Here is a 25,989-nt window from a genome sequence, read left to right on the forward strand (position 1 = left end):
TCAAATCTTTGTATTTGTTTTCAGAATTCTTAGTAATTGCCACGCAGCTAAGGGAATTCTGGAACTGAAGTTCAGATATCTGGAAGTTGTTCAATTTGAGGAAGGCCGACACAAATTATACTGATTCAATCTAGTTCAATGCATTTGGGAACACCCGGTTGTGAAGACTGTGTTTATGATGTTTCTTTGCCCCCTTTTGCATAACTTCCTAATGAAAAATATCTTTGTAACAATAATAGGTAATGCATCCTTCTAAGCATTGCAGTTTCATATTAAAAGGCTCCATGAACGGATGACTATTTGACCAGACACTTTAACTTAGGGGCCTTGCTGACTCATTGATAAGCCACACATATATATTGGTTCTTCTCTGTGTATGAGAAACCAGCAGATGTAGTTAGTTTGTACTGTGCCATCCCAGCACTTAAGCAATAATTAAGTAAACTATGGCTCAATTAATTGTCTGAGAAAATCTGAAGCTTGGATAAAATGCAAAGGGGAAGGGTGAGAAATGGCATTGCCTGCATGCACACACACACACACACACACACACATTCCCAAAGGTGTTTTGCATTTGTGAGAATAAGGTCTGTGCTTGGGAAGAAACAAAAAACAAGAGCCTGAAGAAGAATTGTGTGCATGGAGCTGGTGTTGATTAAAAATGACTGGGGGAGAAGGGGGATGACATTTCTTATCAAAAACAAATGCTTCTGGCATCTGCTGGGTGGGGAAATCCGGCTACCGAGGCTCCACGCGCTCTGCTGTTTAGCATCACCCTCGGCGCTGCCCTTCAAAGAAGTAGCAATTGGAGAAGCTCGTCCAGAGAGGATTCTCACACCGAGGCAGGAACTCGGTGATCCTTTCAGAAGGGGAGGGAAATCTGGTAATCGTAACATAAGTTGCATTTCGCGAGGAAAAAGAGGAGGCGGAACACTGACCTTCGATCCAGAGATTTCTGACAACAAAGCCAAAGGCTCCCACCACAATTCCCCGCAAGGTTTCAAACCCCTGGCTGCCTTATTAAGCGCAAACCACCTTTCCAAGGTAATTCGCAGGTGGCACTCGCGATCTGTTGCATCACCAAGCCGGTAACCAAGTCAAGCAAACGCGAAAGGGGCGGGGGCATGTGAGAACCCGGCTGCCCGCTTGGCCGAAGCCAATTCAGCACCCACCTTCCTCTTGCCTGGGTTGGCAGACGGTCTCCTAGTCAGGATTGCGGGAAAATATATTTTGGGATGAGCAGCTGTTGTAGGATTCGAGCTGCTGGAAGTTAAAACGCCGTCTGCGAAAGCGATTCTCGGGCCCATTTACCTCAGAGGAAGTCCCACTCCAAAGGGACTTCAGGCGCCCTCGCAAGACCGCAGCCCGAAGCGCAACCCTGCGCTTCTTCATTCATTCCCACGGGGCTCCGTGGGACTTACTCTTAAGTAGGTCTGCACCGGAATACCTCTTGAGGATTGAAGCAGACCTCCTGAGGAGAGGCGCATACGTACCCAGAAACGCGGTCTGCAACGTGGAAAGAGCCGCGTTGCTTTTAGGAACCTGCTGCTCCTGCGTGTTTAATCTTTTTCCAAATCCCGCTGTCTCTCCCCGAGGCATTGAGGACAAATTAGCCGCAGGAGCTAAATCGAGAAAAGTAAGCCCGGCGCCTTAAGCTGAGAGAAAGGAAGGAAGGAGGGAGGGAGAGAGAGAGAGAGAGAGACTCACCGCGATCTCTCCGGCGCTGCTAAGCAAGTTAGAAACTCCCGCCGGATTTCAAGCTCTCTTTGCTCGCGAAGTTTCTCAGCGACGCTTTCCAAACTCTCCCACCCCCCGGCCCCTTGTAATCCCCCCCGGGTTGTCCTTTAGAAAACGCGGCCGGGCTGTGGCCGATACCTGCGAAACCTTATTAGGAAATGTTTGTCGGAGTTTTGAGCCCAGGCGGGAAACCGGGTTTTGAGCGAGGGCATGTGTGGTGGTAACGGCGGCGGCGGCAAAAGCAAGCAGCCGCCTCCGGCGCGGACCGCTTGCAGTTTTGACAACAAACGCTGGTGACCTGGAGCCAGCGAGAGGGGAAGAATCAGCCTCGAGGCGGGAAGGGATGGGCTGGCTGTGCAGAGAGGGGAGGGAGACCAATGTGGTGGCCTGGTGGGGAGGGGGGGGGAGAAAACAGCTACGGTCGCTACGGAAAACAACCCTCCACAGTTATGCAACTGTTCGGGGGGGGGGGTCGCTTCAGAAATTGAAGACTCCGGAGTCAATGAGGACAGGGGTTCCCTGGTCTAACCAGGTTATGCTTTACTCCCTTAACCCTATGTTCTTGGCTCACACAGCAAACTTTGAACCATGAGATGGGGGAGCAGATTTCCTCTCTGAGGTGGTGGCATCATCCCAAATGAGCTGTCTTTTTTTTTCCCCCAGGTGTGTTTTCTGGCTGCCAAAATCTTGCCCATTCCTGTTTCGATGTATTTTTTCACTTGGGTGGCTGGTTGTGTCTTCACATCAGGACAGACAGGTGTTATTTATTTAGATTTGGAAGGCGGCTTATAGAGTTAATAGGACAAACACCTCCACAAAATTATATAGGGGCTCAACAAAAGTCAGCCCTTTGAGGCAGTCGAGACAAGAAACAGCAACCATGAGTACTAACACTGTCTTCTTTGGAAGGTTGCAGTAATGTAATTTTTCATGTCTGAAAGTACCTCCTCCCCTCCCTTATTTTTATTCTCCTGAAAAGTAGGGACGATCCCTTCTGAAATGCTCTCTCTACCCTCTGCCCTCCCCTCTGACTCCGTTTTTTTGTTTATCAGATTGTGGTCTAGGCTGCAGCTCTTCCTCCTGTCTCTCAAAATCATTCCCACATATAATTAAAACAACAAGCAACCTAATCCAAACTTGCAGGCAAAGCTACATTTTCAAAGCCTTTTGGAACCTTTGTAGGGTGGGAACTGTGCATTTCTCCATGGGGACAGCATCCAGAGGTCAGACACTTCGATAGAGAAGACATGCTTTTGGGGTCCCATTAGATGACATTGTTTAATTGACCCAGGAGCATCTGTATTTTACTTGATCTTGTGGAGACCACTGGAGACAGGTGATCTCCCTCAAATATCATCATTCATCATCATCTTAGCCATTGTCTGTCCACTGCAGGATGAAAGCCTCTTCCACATGTTTCCAATCAATGTTGTCCTGAGTTTTCTTTTGCCCCTTGGGCCTATAATACTCTTAGGTCTCTTTCGTGGAAGCTTTTTATCAAGTGGGATCCATTCTATGACTGCCTGGGTCCACCTGCCATCCATTCTTGCTATGTGACCAGCACATTTCCATTTCAATTCTTTTATTCTCTTGATATCGGATACAGTACTTTTGTTTTTTCTCTAATCCATGTGCAGGTCTTTCTATCTTGTCTTGTAATGCTGAGCATGTATCTTTCCATAGCTCTTTGCTCCATTCGTAACTTTTGTATCGATTGTGAGGTTAGTGTCCATGTTTCCCCAGCATATTTTAGAGCAGGTAGCACATACTGATGAAAAACTTTTCAGGTATAGGGGGAGGTTTTTCTTGAAAATTATGCTTAGCTTGCTGAATGCCTGCCAACCACATTTAATATGCCACTCAATTTCCTTTATTGTACCACCTTCCATTGAGATCCATTGGCAAAGGTATATGTAGTGGTCTACTACGTCTCATCCTTCTCCTTTGGTGAATTTATTAAACATAACCTGCTCTTTTTCAGGTTTATTTTTAAGCCAAATGGTTCTCCTGCTTTGTACAGCTCTTGTATGTGTCTTTGTAGCTCTTCTGGGTCTTGTGAGAAGAGAACAACATCATGTCTAAATCTTAAGTGATTTAAATAGGTGCCATTGATTTTCATTCCAACTTTTACCCAGTTTAGTTTGCGAATTACTGCTTCAAGATAATAATTATCCCTCAAATAATTAGGGCATATGTCACAAAAAAGCTCTATAGGTGATAACCAGCCCCTTGAATTACACTCAGAAGCCAACTAGCAACCAGTGCAATTTGTAGAGCAGTCATAATATATAGGCATATTAAGATGTGCCCATTGTCATCCCACTATTTTAGACCATCTGTACTTTCTGGGTGATCTTCAAGGGCAGCCCATGCAGACTGCATTGCAGTAATCCAATCATAAGATGACTAGGGCATGAGTGATTCTCTAAAGGGCCTCTAGGTTGAGGGCAGGCTGCAACTCGTACACAAGATAGATCTGTGCAAAGGCCTTCCTGGCCACAGCTGTCATCTTCTTTTCAAGTAGTAGTTATGAGACCAGGAGGACACCGCCCCAAGTTGTGTACTAGTCTCAAATGGGGAAGTCATCTAAAACCAAAGGAGAAGAAATGCTAGATCCAGAAGGACCCAAACAGGCACAGCCTACTTTGGCTATTCTTCCATATCCAGACCCAAACAGCCTCTAGACACTGGGTCAGGACATCTACAGCACTTCCTGAATGATCTGAGTTAAAATGAACAATTGGTATCATTTGCATGGTGATAACACTGGACCCTAAACCAAAAGATGACCTCACACATGTAGATTCTGTGTAGATGTTAAACAGGAGGGACAAAAGCTTTAAACTGTGAACTTTCTCCCACAATCCCATCAACATTAATTGGATCTGACCATAGAGGAAGGAGAAGAATCATCACAATACAGTGCCTTCCAGGCCCAAACCCTGTAGTTCAGGCATGTCAAACTGCCGGCCCGTGGGCCAGATGCGTCACACCGAAACCGCACCCACCCCATTGCTGGCAATGGGGAAAAAGTTGTGATACATTGCATGACATCATGTGACATCACAAGTTTGACATGCCTACTGTAGTTATTCCAGAAGATTGACAATATCTGAAACCAATGAGAGATGAAGTAGCACAAGAGTGATACACTATCCCCCACCCCAGCTTTGCCGAAAGCCATCAACAAAGGTTATGATTACAAAGAAAGCTATTTCATTTCTGGAGTGAACATTGTGGATGTAGTTCTATATTTCAGAATAAAATTGGATAAGAAAAGGAAGGGGTGACCATGTGTTTCTCACATTCCATCAAAAGCATCTTCCTACAAAACTATTGAAGTGTGGGCTATCTCTTCCTAATCTTTCCTCCATTTTTACTCATATTGCAAGTGAATGACATCAATAGACAATACAGCTAAGGACAAATACTGGAAACCTTAAACACAAGAGACATTGTAGCATGTACTGACAATCTTTTGACTAGTATATCTTTAATGTAAGCTCATGCAAACAGTTAACTCAGGAGAAGATAATTTTTCCTTTGATAAAGGAATGTTTATGTTCACATGGCTACATTAAACATAATCTATTATCTTAGGTTGTACAACACATTCTGAACCATAAACTAACCACATGGGCTGGATTTCCACAGCATGCTAGGCTAAAATATGATTGGTTGATTTGTGTAGTCTATGAATTCAGAAAATGACACTCTTGTTTGTTACAGATATATTGCACATAATGGCCTTGATACTTTTATACAATCTGAGACAGAGAGAATCTTGAATCTATCTTAGACCTGTTTCAGAAGGCTGAAAGTGACTGAGCCCTCAGGAAAGAAAAGACAAATATATTTGTTATAAAAATACATTTAAGTTTTAAAATACATGTGTTGTATCTCCTGTCTGCTTTCTCTTGTCTATTAACAATTGCAAAAATAATGTGTAGTATTATACGTAACATCAGCCTTTCTATTGGCCTTCAAGAGGATGTGTGAATGGAACATTCCCTGGTTGTGTTATCAAAATACCTTAAGTCATCTACAAGCCACATTTTAAGTCTAATATGTTGTTAGATTGGAAGGCTTTCTTAGAGGGGGGGGGGTTAAGTCTAAAGAAAATATTACATTCACTTTTTTGTTTGCCTTTTTTAAAAAAATGGCAAAACAAATAGGTGTCCCCAAAATTTGAAGGGCATTAACTTTAGTGAACTGAAACACACTTCCTACAGTAGTTTTAAAGGGCTGATACAAAAAAAACAAAAACAAAAAAAAACCCATATGAATTGAGACTCTGCCCCAGAGGACAACAGGCCATTCAAATTAAAGCTCATGTCCTGCTATACTGCATCATCTATAAGGACTCACGGACTCAATTTATAACACCTTACCTAATAAAATATCTGGGGAATACAGATCTCTTCTATGTACAACTACTGTTATTGGATCATTAAGAAGTAGTTTATCTGAATGTGGCCAGATTCTGTTATTGTGTATGGAAAATTAGACTCTTAACTGCCCAATGATAATTCACCACCAACTGTAATGTATTATTTTGTCTGCCTTTTTTTTTTTTTTTGCACAGTCATCTGGCTGAATGTGTGATGTTCTTAACCACCACCACCACAAAAAAAGTCATGAAATCAGATGTAGTCACATGATCTGCTTAACAACTGGCATATGTTACAACTGTAATTTCAAGCTCAATTATGGTTGTAAGTTGAGGACTACTTGTATGCTAATGTCACATATTTGAGGCAGGTCAACCTTTATGCTAGATTGTAGTCATAACTCCAAATTATGCTAGGGGTAAGGGGGATGTCTTTAATGACACTTGAGCCCCAGCTGGTACTCATCCTGTCCTCTGGGTCATCATAGTTCTCTATTTTCCTCATTTGTTACTGTTGATGCAAAGCCCTGTGAGTTGTATATTTAGCATTTTATTTCAATGCTGTGACACACAAACACACACACACATATATAAACAGCACTCAGTTCTCTTGGAACTGTATCTCCTTCCATATTCTATTTCTTTCCCAAAATACATTTATATTGGCAGTGACCGCAGTTTGCTTACGTTTACCAAAATGGTATCATTCCATTGTAGGAACATTTTAACGTACAGTATCTTACAGTTTATGTATTTATTTTTTCTCCATTACTTAGCCTCAATTCTAGCCAAGTATAAGTGACATCCCATCTTTGTGACAAATATATAGTATACAGTATAAGGAAATAGTATAGTATACAGTATATAGTATACAGTATAAGGAAATAACATGAACAATTCTGATGCACCAGAAAGCACTCTGCCAAATCAAGCAAACACCACCTGCGCTTCATTTCCCAAAGACTTCGTTTTAAAGTTGAAGAATCTTTATTCATCTTCTCCTTTGATTTTAGACAAAGAAAAATGTAGGAAATTCACAGTTCTTTTGTCCGTCCTTCCTTCCTTCCTTCCTTCCTTCCTTCCTTCCTTCCTTCCTTCCTTCCTTCCTTCCTTCCTTCTTTCCTTCCTTCCCTGCCTCCTTAGCAGGCTTGCACCACAATTTTCCCTATATTTTTAAGGCTGCATTCTTCTCCCGAATTGCCTCACTGTTGAGAAAACTAAAGTTTTGGATTTATTAGATCTACCAGAGAGGGGAAAAAAATATACTAAGATCTATTGTGAGCTGCTTTCCTGCATGGTTTTGGAGTGCATGGGCAGTTAACTGATAATTTTTTAAAGTAATTTCTACTTAATGATAAATGATAAACACAAATGATAAAAATACATAAAAGGCTTTCAATTTCACTTTCCTGCAATTAAAGCATTAAACAGTAATGTACTAGATCACTTGGTAAACACAGCAGATACTGTATTCTTTAATGATTCCGTGTAAAGCAGTCTCATTTGGAAAATATAAACAGAAGCAAAAGTGAAAATTCCCAGGAAAAGGAGAGAATCCTAGTGGAAGACAAAGTCCTTAATGGTGCATTAGTGTAATGCTGAATCATAGCTTTATATTATGTCTGAAAGCCTAATGTCTCAGAAAGAAATCAGTCCACGTACCTTGAAAAAGTAGCAAATTCTATTATAGATAAGTATGTTGCATGACCTTGTACAATTTTATGCCTGTGTCAGTCTTAAAGAACAAAATCAGCCTGTCCCATTTCGGCAGTGCTTGTATGAAAATGTGTGGGCTCTTTGGGAAATAAAAGTATCTTTCACTCAGCTGGGATACCCACTCTATAGAATTCCCCTTTCAGCCTCTTAAACATTACGAAGAGGCCTCCCTGTGAAGTGTTTTGTTCCACAGCCAAAGCCTGCATCTCATTCTGATCGGGTGCACCAGTTTCTTCTCTTCCTTTGAAAAACAACATGCAGAACTGAGCAGCCTCTAAGATGTTATCATTTTGTCACTTTTTTGAAACAAGCATACATACACTCCATGCATGCACATTCATCAGAGTGCTATTCCATTTTGGAGTAAGTACAGAAATGAAACAAATAAATAGTAAACCAAAGAAATTAAAGGCAAGAAATTAGAAAAGAAATGGAAATACCTACCTTAATATATCAAGGTTTATACCAAAACTATTTGCTATACTTCTCTGTATGTTCTTGCAAACCATGCTTACTCCTGTAACATCTGCCTACTGAACTTATACATGGCCTTTTGTTCTTTAAACTTCTTACTTCTCTCTTTCTGAAGATTTAATCAACTGCACTTATTCAAATGTTCTTGGTTTTTCCTTTCACTCAATTCACTCACTATTTCTTTACAGATGCCTTGAGATTTGATCCTCATTCAGTTTTGTACTTCTTTTATACTGATCAGTCACTTTTGTATTCAGTCATACTTATCCTATTCCTTGCTCAGTGTGACTAACTTTTCCTTTTATTCCCACATGATTTACTTATTTACTTCTGTCGTAAAGTACTCTTGTCACATTGAGCAACCAAATGTCAACTCCAAATATTTGCAAAACATGGCTTTAGTCAAGCTTGTTTATTCTTTCTTTCTTTCTTTCTCTCTCTCTCTCTCTCTCTCTTTCTCTTTTTCTCTTTCTCTCTTTCCTTTCCTTCCTCTACATTTAATCTCCCTTTAGGTACAATTTAGGTACAAATTTCCTTTAGGTACAACTAAAGAAAAACCCAGGGGAAAATAAAACCAACAAAAAGTAGAAATAAATTATAAATGAGCATCAACATTTCAGTACTACTTTCAGCAAAAAGTCTATAAGTGGTTACCTGAACTTTACAGAAATATGTCTTATTTAACTTTGGTCAAACAAACCAACCTTATATTCTTTCCTTTTACTTGTAACAATCCTGATATTTAATTCCCTCAGAAATTGTGATAGGATTGATTCTCTCTTCAGTTTTTCTTTTTCCCATCTGAAAGGCTCCTTTGAGGATTCTTGTTCTTCTCCAGCTTATACTATTCAGCAGAAAAAAAGGAGAAATTGCTATATATTGTCTACTTTTCTGTAACATATTTGTTGTGAAGTTAAGGAACTCACACACTTCTCTTTGCAAGCCTTTAATGGAGGCTTGTGGCGCACTTGTCATTTAGACCCAGAACAGATATCTACTGATTCGTGAATTATAAGCCATCAAGTTGATGTGAAGGCACAGTGACCATGTAGATCAATTTTGTCTGTGATGATCTATCCCGAACCTGTTCTTTTAGTCTTCCAACAGGAGCAGGGAAGACCAGAATCCAGTCTTTAGCTCCAGTTTTCAAACCCACAAAATGACTCCTTTCAGGTCTAGATAACACGGTCAACTGGAAATCTGAATGAAAAGATGCGCATGTAGAATGTGTTCTCATTAACTGAACTTTTCAACTGAGCAGTTTATGAGAATGCCCCTCTGTTTACTTACCTCTTATCACGTAATTACTTTTCTCCCAAAGGAAAAGGGCAAAATTATGTCCCCCTTTTCAAATCAATGTTAAATTTCAAGTGTTGCTGGACCTTAACTCTTTTTTGCTTAACTAGAGCTGGTGTTTTTTTTTTGTTTGTTTTGTTTTGTTTTGTTTTCCAGGTGGCAGACTCCTAGCATTACAGTCAGGAATCACAGTGCAGCTATTCTTCGTCTCTTTCATTGATTTTTTTTCTGAAAAGAGACAGGAAGGGAACAAACAGAGGACAAATTAGGCAGAACTCCTTGTAACATTCTTTGAATAAGAGGGGCATTTTGCAATAACAGCCTCATTTGGAAAATCCATTGTTTGACTCAAAATTGAGAGAGAGAATGCAAAAGTTCCAATTTTGGCACACACAAAAAAATGCTCTTTAGAACCTCAGGCCCAAAGAATGTTGGGGGCTAAAGGACCTGCCACTTCCCAGGACTATGTATAACTTGTCAGCCACAAAAATTTGCATTTCCACACTTTTGCATATGGGTTGAGCTTAGCAAGCTCCAGTCATGACAATGATAATAATAGTGGCTTTGTACATTTGCTCCTGCCAAGAGCATGATCACCAGGTTTTGAATATAGCTATTATTGCTTTGATTCACATACCTAAAATGTTAGAGCCATGGATTGGGACAAAGTGATAAAATGTTGGGAGCTGGTCCATACTTAAAAGCAGAGGAAAACAGATTGCTACAGTTAGCACTGGAGAGCCAGTAATTTTTCCATGGAGGTGCTTAATGCTGCTTTCTTTTAATAGGTTTGATGTTGTTCCAGGCTGATCTACAGTTTACTGAGAATGTAGAACTGCTAAATAGAGAACCTTTGGGATCTGCTTTTTTAAAAAACAACAACAAACAAAACACCAATTAATTCTACAGCCTGCATTCAATTGGAATTTAACCTTTAAAAATGTTTAAATTGAGCCAGGATTATTCTTCTCAGGATTACACCATTTCTTATAGTTGCCATTAAACCATTATCTTTCAACAGCCACTACTACTCAGTTTATACTTAAGACAAAGCAACAGAAAATATGGGGACTTGTGGCTTTAATAATCTTTAGTTGCATCCCTTGCTGCCAGGAAGTAAAGGGAACTGAGACATGTGTAGGTTTCAAATACTTGGGGGGATGTTTTCTTGCAATATAATTCAGGGTTGGTCAATGGAATATCAGCTGCCGCAGTCATTTTTAAAACTATACACAAATCAGCATCACCAAATTCAGCCAAATTGTGACCAATCTGTTTAAAACAGAGTTTTGCAAATTTAAGAACTTTAGGATATGTTGTGCTCAGGCTGGCTGAGAAATTTTAGAAGTTGAAGTCCACACATTTTAAAGTTGCAAGTTTGAAAAACACTGATCTAAAGCCTCTGTTCCAACCCATAATTAGTTCTCAGAACCAAGTGACAAATTTAACAAGAAACATTTAATTTCTGGGGTAACAGTTTTTTTTGTTTGTTTGTTTGTTTTTAGGGAGGTAAGCCCTTTAGGAGGCTTCACACACTGAGTTTGGGAAACAAACAAACCTTATCTTATTCCATTAACTCCATTCTGAAAATATCAGCCCTATAATCCATTCCCTTTCTAGCTTGAAATGAATCCTGCTTTTGGCTGGATTGTTTATATTTAGTTGGGAATATACAGGAAAACCAGTAGCTCTGCAACCAGTTGCCCAAAGAGGAAAGGGTGATCATCTTAATAATCAGATTGATCAGCATAAATTTTGTGGGATATTGTTTATGGGTCTGGAGAGTTTCTAGGCTTTTTAGGCTTTTCATTAAAAAAGAAACCATCTCAATAATGAACAAGCAAAGAAAGATCTAGAATGATGCAAATCTGTTTTAAAAGCAGATGGTTTTGTTAATTTAAAACTTGTTTGTGATAATTTATAGAAATTACAGCTTGTAGTAATACCACTATGGCTTCCGCAAGAAACCATAATTTAAAATGGCTTTGTTCAGGTTTCAGAGATTGAGGAAAAATGAAAAGAGAAGGGCCTCTGATAGCAAACAGTTCCCCATTTCTGGACAATGAATTCAGAACTTGGAAAAGTGTATTTGATAGAAGTGAAATAGCCTCCATAGATCCAAAGCACAGTTAACAGAGTCCTTAAGACCCACAGAAGCCTGAATATTATACTGTATTAATACAAAATGTGAAACCCTTTCTAGTCTCTGTTTAATGCATATAAAAATAAAGTGTTAATTAATTCTGCAGTCTGAGCAACTTGTTACTATGTATTCAAGCTTAAAGGAGAATTTAACTCAATTCCTCTTTGGTATGATCCCTGCCTTACTTCTTTTAAGCCTTACCACCTGCTCACGTTAAAGTGCTTAAGTGCATAAGTAAAATGAAAAAAATCTTTCTCTAGATCTGTCATTCACATTGCAGGTTTTGCTTTTTAGCTTTTACTTGGCTATTGCTTTTGTGCAAGCTCATATTTTGATATTAGCACTTCTGGGGAAAAAGGTCACTTAACAGTTGTGTTCACACAGTTTATTTATGTATGGTTAACTGAACCACACTTAGCAAAATAACCCAATTCCCTATGTCTGTATGACACACTGACCCATCAACCTGCTCCACAGGATAAGTTAATCACGGAATTGGAAGATATTTAAATGCCATTGGGTCCAGACTCCTGTTTAATACAGGAATCTGGTCTGTGAATCATTACATCCTCTTTTTTCCATTTTTTGAAATACGGGCAACATTTACTCACCGTCGGTTGTATGTACCAGGATTTCTCAAAACTTCAGAATTTCAATTAAATAATCAGAGTTCCTTTCTTTAAAGCTACACTTCATGTGGTTTTACAGATTTAAACTCATTCAGAATAGACTTCCATTATCATGTTTTAAATGGATAGAACTGAAAGTTACCAATTCTATCCATTTATCCTGCTCTTAACAATTTCTTGTAGAACACATATTTTTGTTGGAGAGGCCTACAACAAAATAGTAGTGTAGCTCTGTCTTTTCTTTGTTACTGATTTGGATTTTGCCATCTTCGCTGAGTAGCGGGTACACAGGTAGTCCTCGACTTACAACCACAATTTAGCCCAAAATTTCTGTTGCTGTGAGACATTTGTTAAGCAGGTTTTGTCCCATTTTGCAACTTTTCTTGCCGCAATTATTAAGTGAATCACTGTAATTATTAAATTAATAATGTGGTTAAGTGAATCTGGCTTTCCCATTGACTTTGCTTGTCAGAAGGTCACAAAAGTGGATCACATAAACCTGGAACACCACAATCTTCATAAATATGAGTCAGTTGCCAAATGTCTGAATTTTGATCACATGACCAGGGGATGCTGCAATAGTCATAAGTGTGAAAAAATGGTCATAAATCACTTTTTTCAGTGCCGTTGTAACTTTGAATCATCATTAAATGAACTATTGTAAGACAAGGATTACCTGTACTGATTATTGTCTACTTCTTTTATTCTGAACATATTTGAAGGTCATTTTGTCAAAGCCAACCACAGAATCCAGAGCTTCTGTAGAATGATACAATTTATGTTGTGACCTCACCCAAGCAATAGCCCTCATGTATTTGTGTGCAACAGTGGCACACACAAAGGGCCTAGGCCTACATTCATTTCATCATTTGCCCCCTTGCTCTTGTTCTGCTTTTGTTCTTCAACCTCAGCTCATTCTGAACATTGGTTTTCTGTGCTTCTTCTACAGTTCCAGATAACTTATCTGTATTCATCCTTTCTCTTCATTCAAATGGCCTCTTCTGCTGTTTTATATTCCTTTTCTTATTGGAATTGTTTGCAATAGTGCCTTTAATGTTTGCTTTTTTTAAGGAGCCTCCACTCCAATGGTGGGATTCAAATATGTAAACAACCAGTTCTCTGTGTGGATGCTGCTTCCAGAAGTCCATTCTGGGCCTGGGTAACAAAAAATTAGTTACCGGTTCTGCCGAACTGGTATGAAGTGGCTGAATCCCATCACTGCCCCACTCATCTTATTTTTTGCCATAAAGTCATCTTATTGTTCTGACTTTATTAAAAGGTACTTTTTGAAATCCAAGATAATGCACACAATCACTTGTTGCTAAACTTCTTCTTCAACTAAGTCTTATTGTTATTAAACAAACTTTCTCAACTGGAATACCAGGGAACTTACGGTTCCATGCAGGTCAGGTTTGAAAAAATGTCAACATAGTTTACAAATAGCTCATGTTGTAAGCTGTAAATATAATAACTTTTATGCAGGAGTTCCTGAAATACTATTTCTTCCAGAGTTAAAAACAAAGTTGAAAAAGGCTGATATAGCATCAGAAATAGTTAATTCTTTTAAATCTGCATCCCCTGAAGAAGGAAGTTATCTGCAAGACAAACCTAGAATTTCCTGTAAAGACCATGCTTCTTTATTCTCAACAGTAATTTGAGTCCTTAGTACTATAATCATTAATACTATAAACTTTTTGAAAGGCTTGCAATTTGCTTTTGGAAACCACCTTCTGAATCTTCACCTTGATTGGCTAGGAAAAAACCAGCAACAATGGTGATTAATTAATTCATCCACTTAACCCAGATGCTTCCTGCAATATCTTAAAGTTTATTCACTGAGTTTTAACAGCTGTGGATTTAATATACTGTGTAACTTGTTCTACTGCTTCTGTTCCTTTTAAATTATTTTCTTTGACTTTTACATTCCAAACTTTAGAATCTTCCACTAGGTCTCCATTATATTAATTACTTTATATTTGCCTTCCTGTACTAAGAATTCCAGCTCTCTTGTTTAATTTCTGAAACACTAAACATTAACATGTGGAGAACAAAAATCTTGATGAGTCAATATACATTTTAACGGTTTTTTTTAAATGAGTGTAATTGTCTCCATTACTGCAACATGCCCATTACCTACTACAATACAGGTAGTCCTTGACTTACAATAGTTCATTTATTAACCATTCAAAGTTACAACAGCACTGAAAAATGTCACTTATGACTGTTTTTCATAGTTACTACCTTTTTAACATCCCCATGATCATGTGATCAAAATTCAGATGCTTGGCAAAAGAGTTCATATTCATGACCTTTGCTGTGTCCCAAGGTCATGTGATCACCTTTTGCGACTGTCTCACAAAGTCAATGGGGAAGCCAGATTTGCTTAATCAGGTAACTAACTTATCAATTGCAGTGATTCACTTAACAACTGTGGCAAGAAAAGTCATAAAGTGGGGCAAAACCTCACTTAACAAATGTTTCATTTAAGAACATAAATTTTGGGGTCAATTGTGGCTGTAAGTCAAGGTCTACCTGTACCCAAGCTTTATCTTAGCTTTTCAGTTAAGGATTTTCATCTTAGTTAAAGATTCATTGAAAGGTCTCCTGATAAAGCTCTCCATATGTCAGCTGAGCCATTTTTCACCAGCCTTCATGAGGTGTTTATTCTGGGCCAGGAGTCCATAATAATTCAGACAATGAATCCAAATCCCAAATCCTGTCAACATGATTTACATAACCAACCCTCCACTCTTCTTCTTTCCCTTGTCCTCCTTTATAAATGAAGATCATCCTTCAAGTTTCTTGAGCTTCCTTCCTGGCTCTGCAAAATCTATGGTGATCCAGTTGGGGTTTACAATATTTTTTGTCCTTCTGTGGATTATCAGAAAGGAATAAATGTGTATGGACTTGATCATCCTTGGCTGTCATATCCCGATCCATGCTCCAGGCAGACAGCAGGCTTCATAAGCACATGGGCAAGCCTGATCAGCACTCATTATATCAGTTCTTATATAGTACTCACATATAGCAGCGAGTCACTACCTTTGGGTTGCCTATTTGCAGGGCACAGCTGTTTTCCCTGAGTTCTATAGGATTCAGTTGTCTTCTGTCCTATATTGTATCTTTTTGTTCCACCCAAGGCTCAGAGCCAGTCTCTTCTGCAGAACACACGGAACCACAAATTAACCCAGCTACATTTTAACTTAGAACATCCTGCAAACCCGTCTACCGATTCCAGGCAACTGCTCATGGTGCACACATAGACCTGCTCTTCCTAATAGACTGTTCAGCATCTGCTGCCTGGGATGCTTATACTTCACTTTGCATAAGAATAAGAACACTAGATAGGAAGAAAACTAATTTTATATGCATGTATATAATATGTGCACATATCCTGTATAAACACACACACACACACACACACACACACACACACACACACACACACACACAGGCTGCTATGGTAAAATAGCACAGTGCTCCTGAAATAACTCGATCTATATGAAAGTTATTTCAGGAGCAGTTGGCTACAATAACCTAACAGCCTGATTGTGGTTTAGTGAGACTGCTGAAAGAAAAATGGTTTGAGAACATTAGTAAATGTATTCCTTTTTAAGGTGATGTCACAAGCTGTAAATGGAGTTTTTGGTTGAAATTGGGGACAGCTGTAACAACTACAAATATTTATTAGCATAGGGCTATTGATCCTCCCCACTAGTCTCAAGCTTTGTAGAGGTAGCAAGCAAAATGAAAGGAGAAGGAAGAATTACATGGGAGAAGTGTATTAAAATTGCTTTATGGCTGACTGTTTTACTTTATTGGGTAAGGTATTGTTTTGTGTGTGTTTTGTAAATTTGTAAATGTATCTCACTTTGTATCTAGAGTATAAAATCTTGCAAACTTTTTTTTCACTTTTGGGGACCAATTTCTCAAATCTGTTATGTGTTATAATAGTACAGTTATTAGCTATAATAGGATAACTGGAAATATATTAGTTTGGAAAATAAACTTAATAAGACTGTGGTTGTGCTTGCACAACATGCTAAATCATAAAGCAGTGTTTCTAAACCACAATGGCAAAACTGAGTTTTTTTCAACTTGCATAATTTAGCAATTAAAACTTTTTGTAAGGCCACAAGTTTTCCAAGGTGTAAGTTAATTAAATATTTTAAAGGAAATTACATTTTTCACTAAACATAACTGAATTTTAATTTAAAATGCTTTAATTTAAATGTTTGCTTCCTTTTCCTGTAACTCTATACTGTTTAACCATACTTTTTTATCCCTAGATTAAGTAATATATAATGGCTTGCTTTACTTTGCACTAAACATGTGGTTTGTTTCTTCTTTCTGAATTTGTATGTTGTATATACACAGCTGTGTTTTTTTTAATAAACCCTGTTTAAATTGGTATAGTGTAATGCTTAAATCAGTTTTCATTTTACAAACAGTTGGTGGCTTTGCTATGAATCTCATAGAATATTTTCTTAGAAAGTTCCATAAATTTCTGCTTTTTTACAGCTATTTTTCAGAATTATATTTTTCTTTAAGAATATAGTAGTTTGTTTTCTTCTACACTATTGATTTATGTGTGAAATTCTAAATATTCCTCCTGAAACTTTTAAAAAAAGAGCCTGAAATTTGTTATATCATGGATTGTTTAATGTATACTGAATAAGCCATGAACCACATTATGGATTAGAAACCAAACAAGCCACATAATGACCTAGTTTGATGTTTTAAACCTAGTCTTGGTCAGAAAGGATTAACTTTGCTATGAGCAAATGTGCAAGTAACAGTGAAAATTTTTATCTATACTTCTTTCCCTTGCATGACTTTAAACATCCAGGTTACAAATAGTTTGAAATTAATTTGACTAAAATATATTTGCCTTCATGAAGAATAATCTCTAGCTATTTTTCATAATTATGCATTAACCTCCCAAATTCTAGGTTGCTGGAGTTGTTTTAATAACCACAGGTGTGTGTGTTCAAGTGAAACTCCATTATGCTTTTGTGGTACTGAAGGAAGCTGCTTCAGGAGTAGCTGTGACCGTAACAGTCATTGGTGTGTTTATCATCATTCTGTCTGGCTTTGGAGCAATTGCTTTATTCAGATCGAACAAAGCCATGATCAAATTGGTAAGTGCTATTCAAGTATTAAATTAAATGCAATACAGAACGTGTGTACAGTTAATCATGATTTGTTTAAGGCATCTCAATGTGGTTAAGATTGAACTTCAATTTTCTTTGAAGTTGCTAGATGCCATAAGCAATATCTCCTTAAGTTCTGATTCTTTCACAGATCAGCTCTTAAGGTGGGACTGGACTAAACCTATTGCAGTCCTGAGCTCATATACATGGAAACATGAAACTGTATCTTTGTGTCAAGAAATTAAGCTAGAAATTCTGTATATGTAATTTGTCCATTATTGAGTAGTGGTAGTAAACCAGCGTTAATATATTTTCATTTGAATTGCCTGTAAAAATTGCTCTATTTCATAAGAAGCTTCAATTTTGTTAGATGGTTATATGCCATTTAAATTCCAGTTCTGTTAATGCATTGGGGGAAAACTCTCTGATTATGGTGCTTGTTGATTTTAGTGCTAATATGTCCCAAAATATGTTGGCTTGGAAATGTAGGCATATAAAACAGTCACTATATAACCAGAGCCAAGATTTTACCATGTATGGTGCTGGTGGCTTGACTTGGACACAATCAGCCTCTCAGTTTCAACTCTTTCTAATGGTGACTTCATCACTCTGACCTATCTGAGAAGATAAGTGACAGCAATAATGGATGAATGTTGAGTTTGGCTTTGTAGTTGTCCCAAAGTGAGGTTGACATACCAGGCAGGCTAAGAATTGGATCTCTGAATAAGAGAGTCAAGGATGGATTACAAGGGTAAAAATAACAGTGCTGTGTTCTAAAAAGCAATTTGATAAATCGCTGGCTTTTAAACTAAACATCTCTCTCTCTCTCCCTCTCCTTCCTCTCACTAGTTCACAGGCTTACTCGTGTTGCTCTTGATCACCGAAATTCTGGTTGTTGCCACTGCCTACGCATGCAGAGTAAAGGTGAGAATTGGGAGAGGAGGTTTCTGGTTCAAAGCACAAGTCTTATCTTGAAACTGAAAAGGAGGCAAAACCTTTTGCTTCTTGAGGTGTGCATTCCCAAGAAGAATGGAGAATTGCCGTAATGGGAACAAATTCTTGATTTCTGCTAGCTTATGTCCAGCACAAATTCAGGACTTTGCCATTTCCTTAACAAGGGGTACTTTATTTTGTCTTCTCTTTCACTCCAAAATATAGAAATGGAAAGAGAGGAAGTGGGAAACAAGATTTATGCAAACAGTGGTTACCTGGTAGCTTAATATTGTATGATGCAGCTACTTCCCAAATCACTCTGCCAGAGTGGAGCAGTGCAATGGAGCAGCGCTTGACCTGATGTGTAATATTTAATTGATAATAGTTCAATGCTCAAAAATGCAAAATAGAATCTGGGGGGGGGGCAGTGTAGGTTGGCTGCTTTTTCCTAAACAGTTAAGTAGCCCAATTTGAAAAACAATTGATTAGAACAAGCTACCTTACAAGGAACATCACTGCCAATCGTATCAGGATGGTGTTCATAACCAAACGTTATGAACACCTTTTATTGGCAGATACTTTATTTATTTGATTTCAGAGAAAGCAATAACCTTCTCTTCAAAATAATTAGTAAGAATTGGTTAATCTAAAATATAAAAGGCTTTTCATTGCTATTAGCAGTACAATTTAGTAAACTCTAATATGTCAGTTGGATTCACAGCAAACAATTTAGGGTGGATTATAAGCATACAAAATATTTTGAAAAGGCCATGTTCTGAATGTTCTAGAATCCCCCCTTTCTTTCCTACCCAGCAGCTGAGAAAAGGGGGGGGGGTAAAGTGATATTTAATATTTAATTTTAAAAATATGTTTAACTCAGACTTCCCCAATACTAGAGTATTAAAATCACAAATGTTTGGGGAGGCAGAACAGGAGAATAATAATTCTCTGTTATCTATTAAATCAACTTGCCTCAGCTTAAACTTCCAATACAACCTATGGAATAGTAATTTGTTTATCCTATATCGCCACAGCTACACCAGACCGTATCCAACGATTTCATGAAGATTCTGAACAAGTATAATAAGAATCAGCAGATCACCAAGGGGGTGGATATTCTCCAGGCAGAGGTAAAGAATCTTTTTTTCCCCTTTTTTCTTTTTTTGTACCCTAATTTAAGACAAAAAAAAAATGATAGCAGTGAATTTGCACGAGAGGGACAGCTATAGAAATTAAATACTGTTTTTTGTAAATAGGCTCAAACCTTTAGAATCGGTGCTGCTGCTGCTTCAGTTTTGTTGTTTTACAATTTAAAAGTCTGAACTACAGGCTTTGATTAGAGTGCTGATATGTATTCAGAGGCAAGGTTTATAGAATCCACTGGGCTGAACTGGGGCTAACTAGTATATGGCTCACTGCCCTTGGTCTCAAAGCATGCTTTCCAACTCAGTTAAAGGTTCAATATATTATGCAGTCAGGTGATTACTGGGTAATGTTCAAATAGAATCGCTCCAGGTAAATCACCTCTCTGGATTTTTTTTTTCATGCCTGTAGAAATGTGGAAAAAAAGACATGGGCATCCCCAGATTGAATCTGACCTCTGTTGTCTCTAAGAAAATGTATTTTCCCCATTTTTTTTTTTAAAAAGGAAATGACAGTTTTCCAGAACTGCAAAACCTTCTTGAATTCTATCCAAGATGACTGTTCCCCATTTTTCTACTATGGATGTCTAGATTATTTACTTATCTGTTGTTGAGGCCATGTAAACCAATATTTTAATGATTCCAGAAGACACTGTAAGTATTTAGTGAAGATGACACCTTTCTTGTAGGAAAACTTGGAATGGTTTACAGTTCCAACAATTAACATTAGTAGGGAAACAAAGGAAACTACCTTCTATGATCTGCGTTGATTCCCTCATGTCTTCATCTTACCACCGTGAAGAACTTTGAGAATGACGTATGGCTAGACCAGGGGTAGGCAACTTTGGCTCTTTTATGACTCATGGACTTCAACTCCCAGAATTCCTGAGCCAGCATGGGAGTTGAAGTCCACAAGTCATAAAAGAGCCAAGGTTACCTACCCCTGGGCTAGACTGCGAGCAGAAAATCTGTAGATTTAGTTAAGAAAGTCTCATGAGACCCTGCATTCTCTGTTACCAACTCTCACACTTTCCTCCGTATTGTAGTTTCAGTGTTGTGGCGCGGAGAACTATACAGACTGGCAAAACACAACCTTTGGACTGCTCTCCTCATCTGTCCCCAAAAGCTGCTGCAAAATACCTGTGGAAAGCTGTGTTACTGATCTAAATGAAGATACAGTTGGCATTAATCAGGAGGTAAAACTCCATATTGTCATCATTCCTTTTGTTAAGGGAAGGATGCATTTGAATCTAAAGTACTTTTAAGTTGGTTACAGTTCTTACTGGGAATAGATTGGTAAATGGATTAAGGAATCTTGGCATTCAGGATGATTCCTTCCTAGTCGCTACATCTATATAATAATGATAGAATCTAACTCATGACATACTGTATCTTAGTTTTAAGGGGGTTCCTTTGCTAACTCTCCCACACTCTGATTAGAACCAAACATTGAGGAAGGAGTACAATCACTGTAAAACTATTCCCTCAATCCCAAAGTAAGCATAACTTCTAACATTTATAGTCTATGCCTGTAGGTTCTCCCTCATTCTCCCTCTAAGCTCTTTAAGCCGAATTTAGTTTGATTAGCTTTTAAGAAACATCCATTAGAATTATTAGAATGCATTTCCCCCCTTCTTTCTCAGGGCTGTCTTCTAAAACTGAAGAGCTGGACTGAAAGAAACATTTCTGCATTTGGAGGACTTGCAGTTCTTATAGTATTTGGTCAGGTACGCGTAAAAGGCTTAAATAAAGGATTACAGTAACAGCATTTGGTGCTTGGTTGGAAAGACAAATCAGAATGCCCAGATTTTTAAAGTAAAAAAAAAAAAAAGGGGGGGGGGCTGATCAGTTACATTTGGGATCCTTAACACAATTTCTCTTCTACAGTAGCTCTATTGCTTTCACTAAAGCTTAGAGCTAAATGGAGCTAATGCCATCTAACTGGAATGATCTATTTCATTTTCCTACTCTCCACGTTGTCAGAATTAAATCACTTTCTGCATGTTCTGTACTTTCTCGTCAGGTAACTGGGATCCTGCTTTGCTATATTCTGCTGAAAATAATGAACGAAGACTATGACAACATTGAACAGGCTTAAGAATCCAGTATTGTTTGAACAAGCTTAAGAAGCCAGTATTCATTTTGTGGCTGCAAAATTGAATTGAAATTGAAATACAATGTTGTTTTTTTCTTTTTGCTTTGCCAAATATGAAGTGCACCAAATAAAATGTTCTAAAGTACAATTGTTGCATTGCTATTATTCTTCACTCCTATTATCATGGCCCCTCTGGATTCTGCCATGTTAAGAAAGGCAATCTGTAAATATTTACATTGCTAAAATGTTGAGATCCTACTTCACCTAGTTGTTGTTGTTAATTGCGAAGTCGTGTCCGACCCATCGCGACCCCATGGACAACGTTCCTCCAGGTCTTCCTGTCCTCTACCATCTTCTGGTCTTCCTGTCGTCTACCATCTTCACATCTACTGCTCCAGCCATCTCATTCTCTGTCGTCCCATTCTTCTATTGCCCTCAATCTTTCCCAGCATTAGGCCCTTCTCCAGTGAGTCCTTCCTTCTCATTAGGTGGCCAAAGTATTTGAGTTTCAACTTCAGCATCTGGCCTTCTAAAGAGCAGTCGGGGTTGATCTCTTCTAGGACTGACCGGTTTGAACGCCTTGCAGTCCAAGGGAATTGCAGGAGTCTTCTCCAGCACCATAGTTCAAAGGCCTCAATTCTTTGGCGCTCAGCCTTTCTTATGGTCCAACTTCCACAGCCATACATTGCAACTGGGAAAACCATGGCCTGGACTATATACACTTTTGTTGGCAGGGTGATGTTTCTGCTTTTTACAATGCTGTCTAGGTTTGCCATAGCTTTCCTCCCGAGGAGCAAGCATATTTTAATTTCTTGGCTGCAGTCCCCATTTGAGGTGATCTTTGAGCCCAGAAAAATAAAATCTGTCACTACCTCCATTTCTTCCCCATCTATTTGCCAGGAATTGAGAGGGCCGGATGCCATGATTTTGGTTTTCTTAATGTTGAGTTTCAAGCCAACTTTTGCATTCTCCTTCTTCACCTGCATCAAGAGCCTCTTTAGTTCCTCTTCACTTTCTGCCCAATCCCACTAAAATTTTCATGTAGATACATAACTCTCTTGTATTTATAGGATGACAATCTTTAAAAAGAATTGTGGGTTCAATACAGTCAGACAACTGGGTGTGCATAATAATTAGCAAGACAAAGCCTGGTTGGTTAGGTAAATGAATGTATTCCTTAGCAGGGCACTTACAAGGAACTGTGCTAGTCATATAAATAGTTTGAGAAAATGGTAGATAGCAACATAATAAGAAGTAAAATCAAATTCACTTCCTGGAAATGTACACAAACATAGCCATGCAATTTTTTTGGAATAAAATAGAAGTTTATTTCCTCAAAAATTTCAGCAATGGCAATCTAGCCTACAGCATTCATCTTTTAGGTTTGTGTCTGCTTAGCTTTCTAGATCAAAGTTTATCAGATGTTGCCTAAAATGCTCCACTAATGTAAAGTCAGCTAATAAGCAAAATAATATTGATAACATAATTTATACAGTTTTTAGATAGCACCAACCTAAAGTGATATTTTTAAAGACAATCTACACCTTCAAGTACTGGAATAAATTAATAAACAACCCCCTCCAACACCAAAAGCCAAGTACAGTGCAATATGTAAATAGTATAAAAAGGCTATCTAAACCCATTCTTGTAATATAGTGCAGATGCTTAAATTTAGAATAAATATAAACTAGAGACATTCCTTCTCCTTTGCAGAAACAAGGTCAGCTATCTCCCATATTAATCTCTGTGAAATTAAGCCAGGCTCCTTAAAATGACTTGGCTCATAAATTCCACCTTTAACCTTCAAAGGGAACTATTTTGAATTACTTACTCATTTCGCTCTTGTTTTCTCTCCTCTGCTATTATTTTTCTTGGTAGAAATTCCAAACTCAGACTATTAGAAAATATCTCTACTATTGTCCCCAAAAAGAATTCCACCAGCTATAGAACTTCCTTTATGGGACTAAAATATTGCATTAGCATTTTCCCTTCCTGGCCTCTGGGAAAATATTCATTGTAAGTATTTGAAGGAATCAGCTCAGAATCTGCAAATCTATCTGCTAATCAACCAGAAGGAGAAAAAAAAAATCTATTATTTTGTTATAGCAACTTAATTTGAAAATACCTGACAGGAGGAACACTAGAGTAAAGCATCTGATGTGTGTATGAGTGAGAGGGAGACATTGAACAAATGAGCAATTTTTAGAGAAGACTAAGCAGACTAAAGAGATTGGCTGTAACCCTTGGACACTGAACTGCAAACAGAAGTTAATGAAGGTGTGCTAAATTCTGGATCTTTATATTTAGTACCAAAAATCCAGGTGGAATTGTCTGACATTTTAGTTTTCAGAGGAAGAGCCCATTGTGACTGTTTCTAAGAGGGCAATAGAATTATGGCTGAGGCTAATGAAATATTTTTGAAGGTGATTTTTGTAATTTTTCCAGTATACATAGGAGTGGGTTGGTGCTTCTGGGAATAAATGCAGTTTAGGCATCCATGAGTAAAGCTGGAAGTAATTACACTCCAAGCTGTCAAGCTGAAGGATAGTTTTCCTCTATTAAGAATTAGTGGAATACTACAATTGCTTGAATCAGGAGGCAGGAGTATCTGGGAAATTACAAACCTGATGGTATAATGGCCATATTTGGTAAGACATCTAAACAGATTAGCAAGCAGCACATTTGTCAGTACTTGGATAAGAATGCTACAATTAACAGGAGCCAGCATAGTTTGTTGCAAATTGTGCCAGAGTAATCTCATCTCTCTACCTCTCAATATATATTTCTATCCCCTTTATTATTTTTATAAATAAGTGAAAGTGGCTAATATGCACAATACTTCCTCCTCCTATTTTCCCCACAATCTTGTGAGGTGAGTTGGGCTGAGAGAGCTTTCATGCCTAAGGTGGGAGAATTCAGCTTCCTGACTTTTACCCTGGTGCCTTAACCACTAGATCAAGCTGGCTCTCAAACAATCCCTTTTGTAAGGGATTTAATACATCAGTAGACGTGGGCATTCACTTCCTGGACTTCAGCAAAGCCTTTGACAGGGTGCCTTCTAATGCTCTTTCATAAAATATATCATAGATATTATTGGGAGATGGACTCATTGTTGGCTAAACATCTACACTCTAAATGGGCTCATTAAAGGTTCTATTTTAGCTGCAGTATAATTGCTGAATGGAGTGCTGTAGGGCTGTCCTGTCCTCAGCTATTCAACATTTCTATCAATCACTTGGAGTTATAAAGTCTGCAGATGACACAAAATTAGAAGCAGTGGTTGAAATTTTAAAACATCTAAACAGATTTGAACAGTGGGCTTGGTAGTAGTACATATGAAGGGGATCTGGGGGTCCTTGTTGATCAGAAATTAAAATTAGCCAGCAGTTTGATGCAGATGCTAAAATGACAAATGCTGTATTGTGCTTTAGTTCCAGCCTCTAGAAATATTGTGTCTGATCCTGAGCAACAGGGTTCACAACAGGACAAAAAATTGGAGAAAATGCAGTCGCCCAGATGGAGAAAGGCCTGAAAACCAAGCAATAGGAAGGGCAAAGAACTGGGATACCTACAGAAAAATGACCAAGGATAGATATGATCCTCATCCAGTTTATGTCGGAGGCATCGTTAAGGTGCTTCCAGGTTGAAAGGTTAGCTGGTGACAAGGTAAATATTATTGCAATTTCAAATATTTTAAAGGCTGTCACACACATTGCCCTAGAGCAGGGGTAGGCAACCTCAGCTTTTTTATGACTCATGGACTTCAATTCCCAGAATTCCCGAGTCAGCATAACTCAGGATTCTGGGAGTTGAAGTCCATGAGTCATAAAAGAGCTAAGGTTGTCTACCCCTGCCCTAGAGGGAGAACTAAAACCAACAAATTAAAAATACAAGAAAAGATGTTCATGGTTGGATATCAGGAGGAGCATCCTGGTAATACAAGCTATCAGCCAGTGGAATAGGCTGCTACATGACATAGTGAGTTCTCTTTTATTAGAAGTCTTCAGATACATGTGTATGCAAACATTTGTGGACTAGATGAAATATTTGGTCTCTCCCATCTCTGATTCTAAGTATATAAACATGCAAGAGGACAATAAGTATTTGCAAGATGGCATTTAAGCTATGGACCAAAATCTTATTAGCCAAATCAACAGGTTGTAAGATTAAAACTTCTCTATTATGACATAAGTGGCAACATTTTTCCAATATGCATGTTCTAGAAAAATATTACACACTTTTGTTTGACCTTTATCAGTCAATCATAAAAGCCAAAAGAAA

At 38.3% G+C, this 25,989-nt stretch overlaps 2 protein-coding genes across 7 annotated transcripts in view; one reads left to right on the plus strand and one right to left on the minus strand.

Annotated features, from left to right (window-relative positions):
• Positions 1–2,069, minus strand: part of MYLK (myosin light chain kinase) — an 82,335-nt gene extending 80,266 nt beyond the window's left edge. For 2 of the 5 annotated variants that reach the window (XM_039323792.1, XM_039323793.1), the window contains exon 1: positions 939–1,144. Coding sequence is in view for 1 of the 5 variants with exons in the window: in XM_039323788.1 (XP_039179722.1) it covers positions 1,494–1,599 (106 nt within the window). In the remaining 4 variants the exon portion in view is untranslated. Of the gene's footprint in view, positions 1–938; positions 1,145–1,172; positions 1,446–1,493; positions 1,643–1,707 lie in introns of those variants that run through there. The other 3 variants (XM_039323788.1, XM_039323791.1, XM_039323790.1) reach the window with 3 other exon arrangements.
• Positions 408–21,845, plus strand: LOC120299213 (CD63 antigen-like). Of its 2 annotated transcripts, none has more exons than XM_039323795.1 (7): positions 408–1,044; positions 17,338–17,526; positions 18,388–18,462; positions 19,506–19,601; positions 20,660–20,809; positions 21,257–21,340; positions 21,637–21,845. In XM_039323795.1, exons 1-7 carry the CDS (start codon positions 640–642, stop codon positions 21,709–21,711), a joined length of 1,074 nt encoding a protein of 357 aa, XP_039179729.1. In that variant the 5' UTR covers positions 408–639; the 3' UTR covers positions 21,712–21,845. The 2 variants fall into 2 exon arrangements, with proteins under 2 accessions (XP_039179729.1, XP_039179730.1); XM_039323796.1 differs by lacking the exon at positions 408–1,044 and adding an exon at positions 16,113–16,207.
• Positions 21,846–25,989: the final 4,144 nt, after the last annotated feature.

Source organism: Crotalus tigris, unplaced genomic scaffold (genome assembly GCF_016545835.1).
Source record: "Crotalus tigris isolate CLP2741 ecotype Arizona unplaced genomic scaffold, ASM1654583v1 scf7180000024282.1769268, whole genome shotgun sequence".
Classification (NCBI taxonomy): domain Eukaryota; kingdom Metazoa; phylum Chordata; class Lepidosauria; order Squamata; family Viperidae; genus Crotalus; species Crotalus tigris.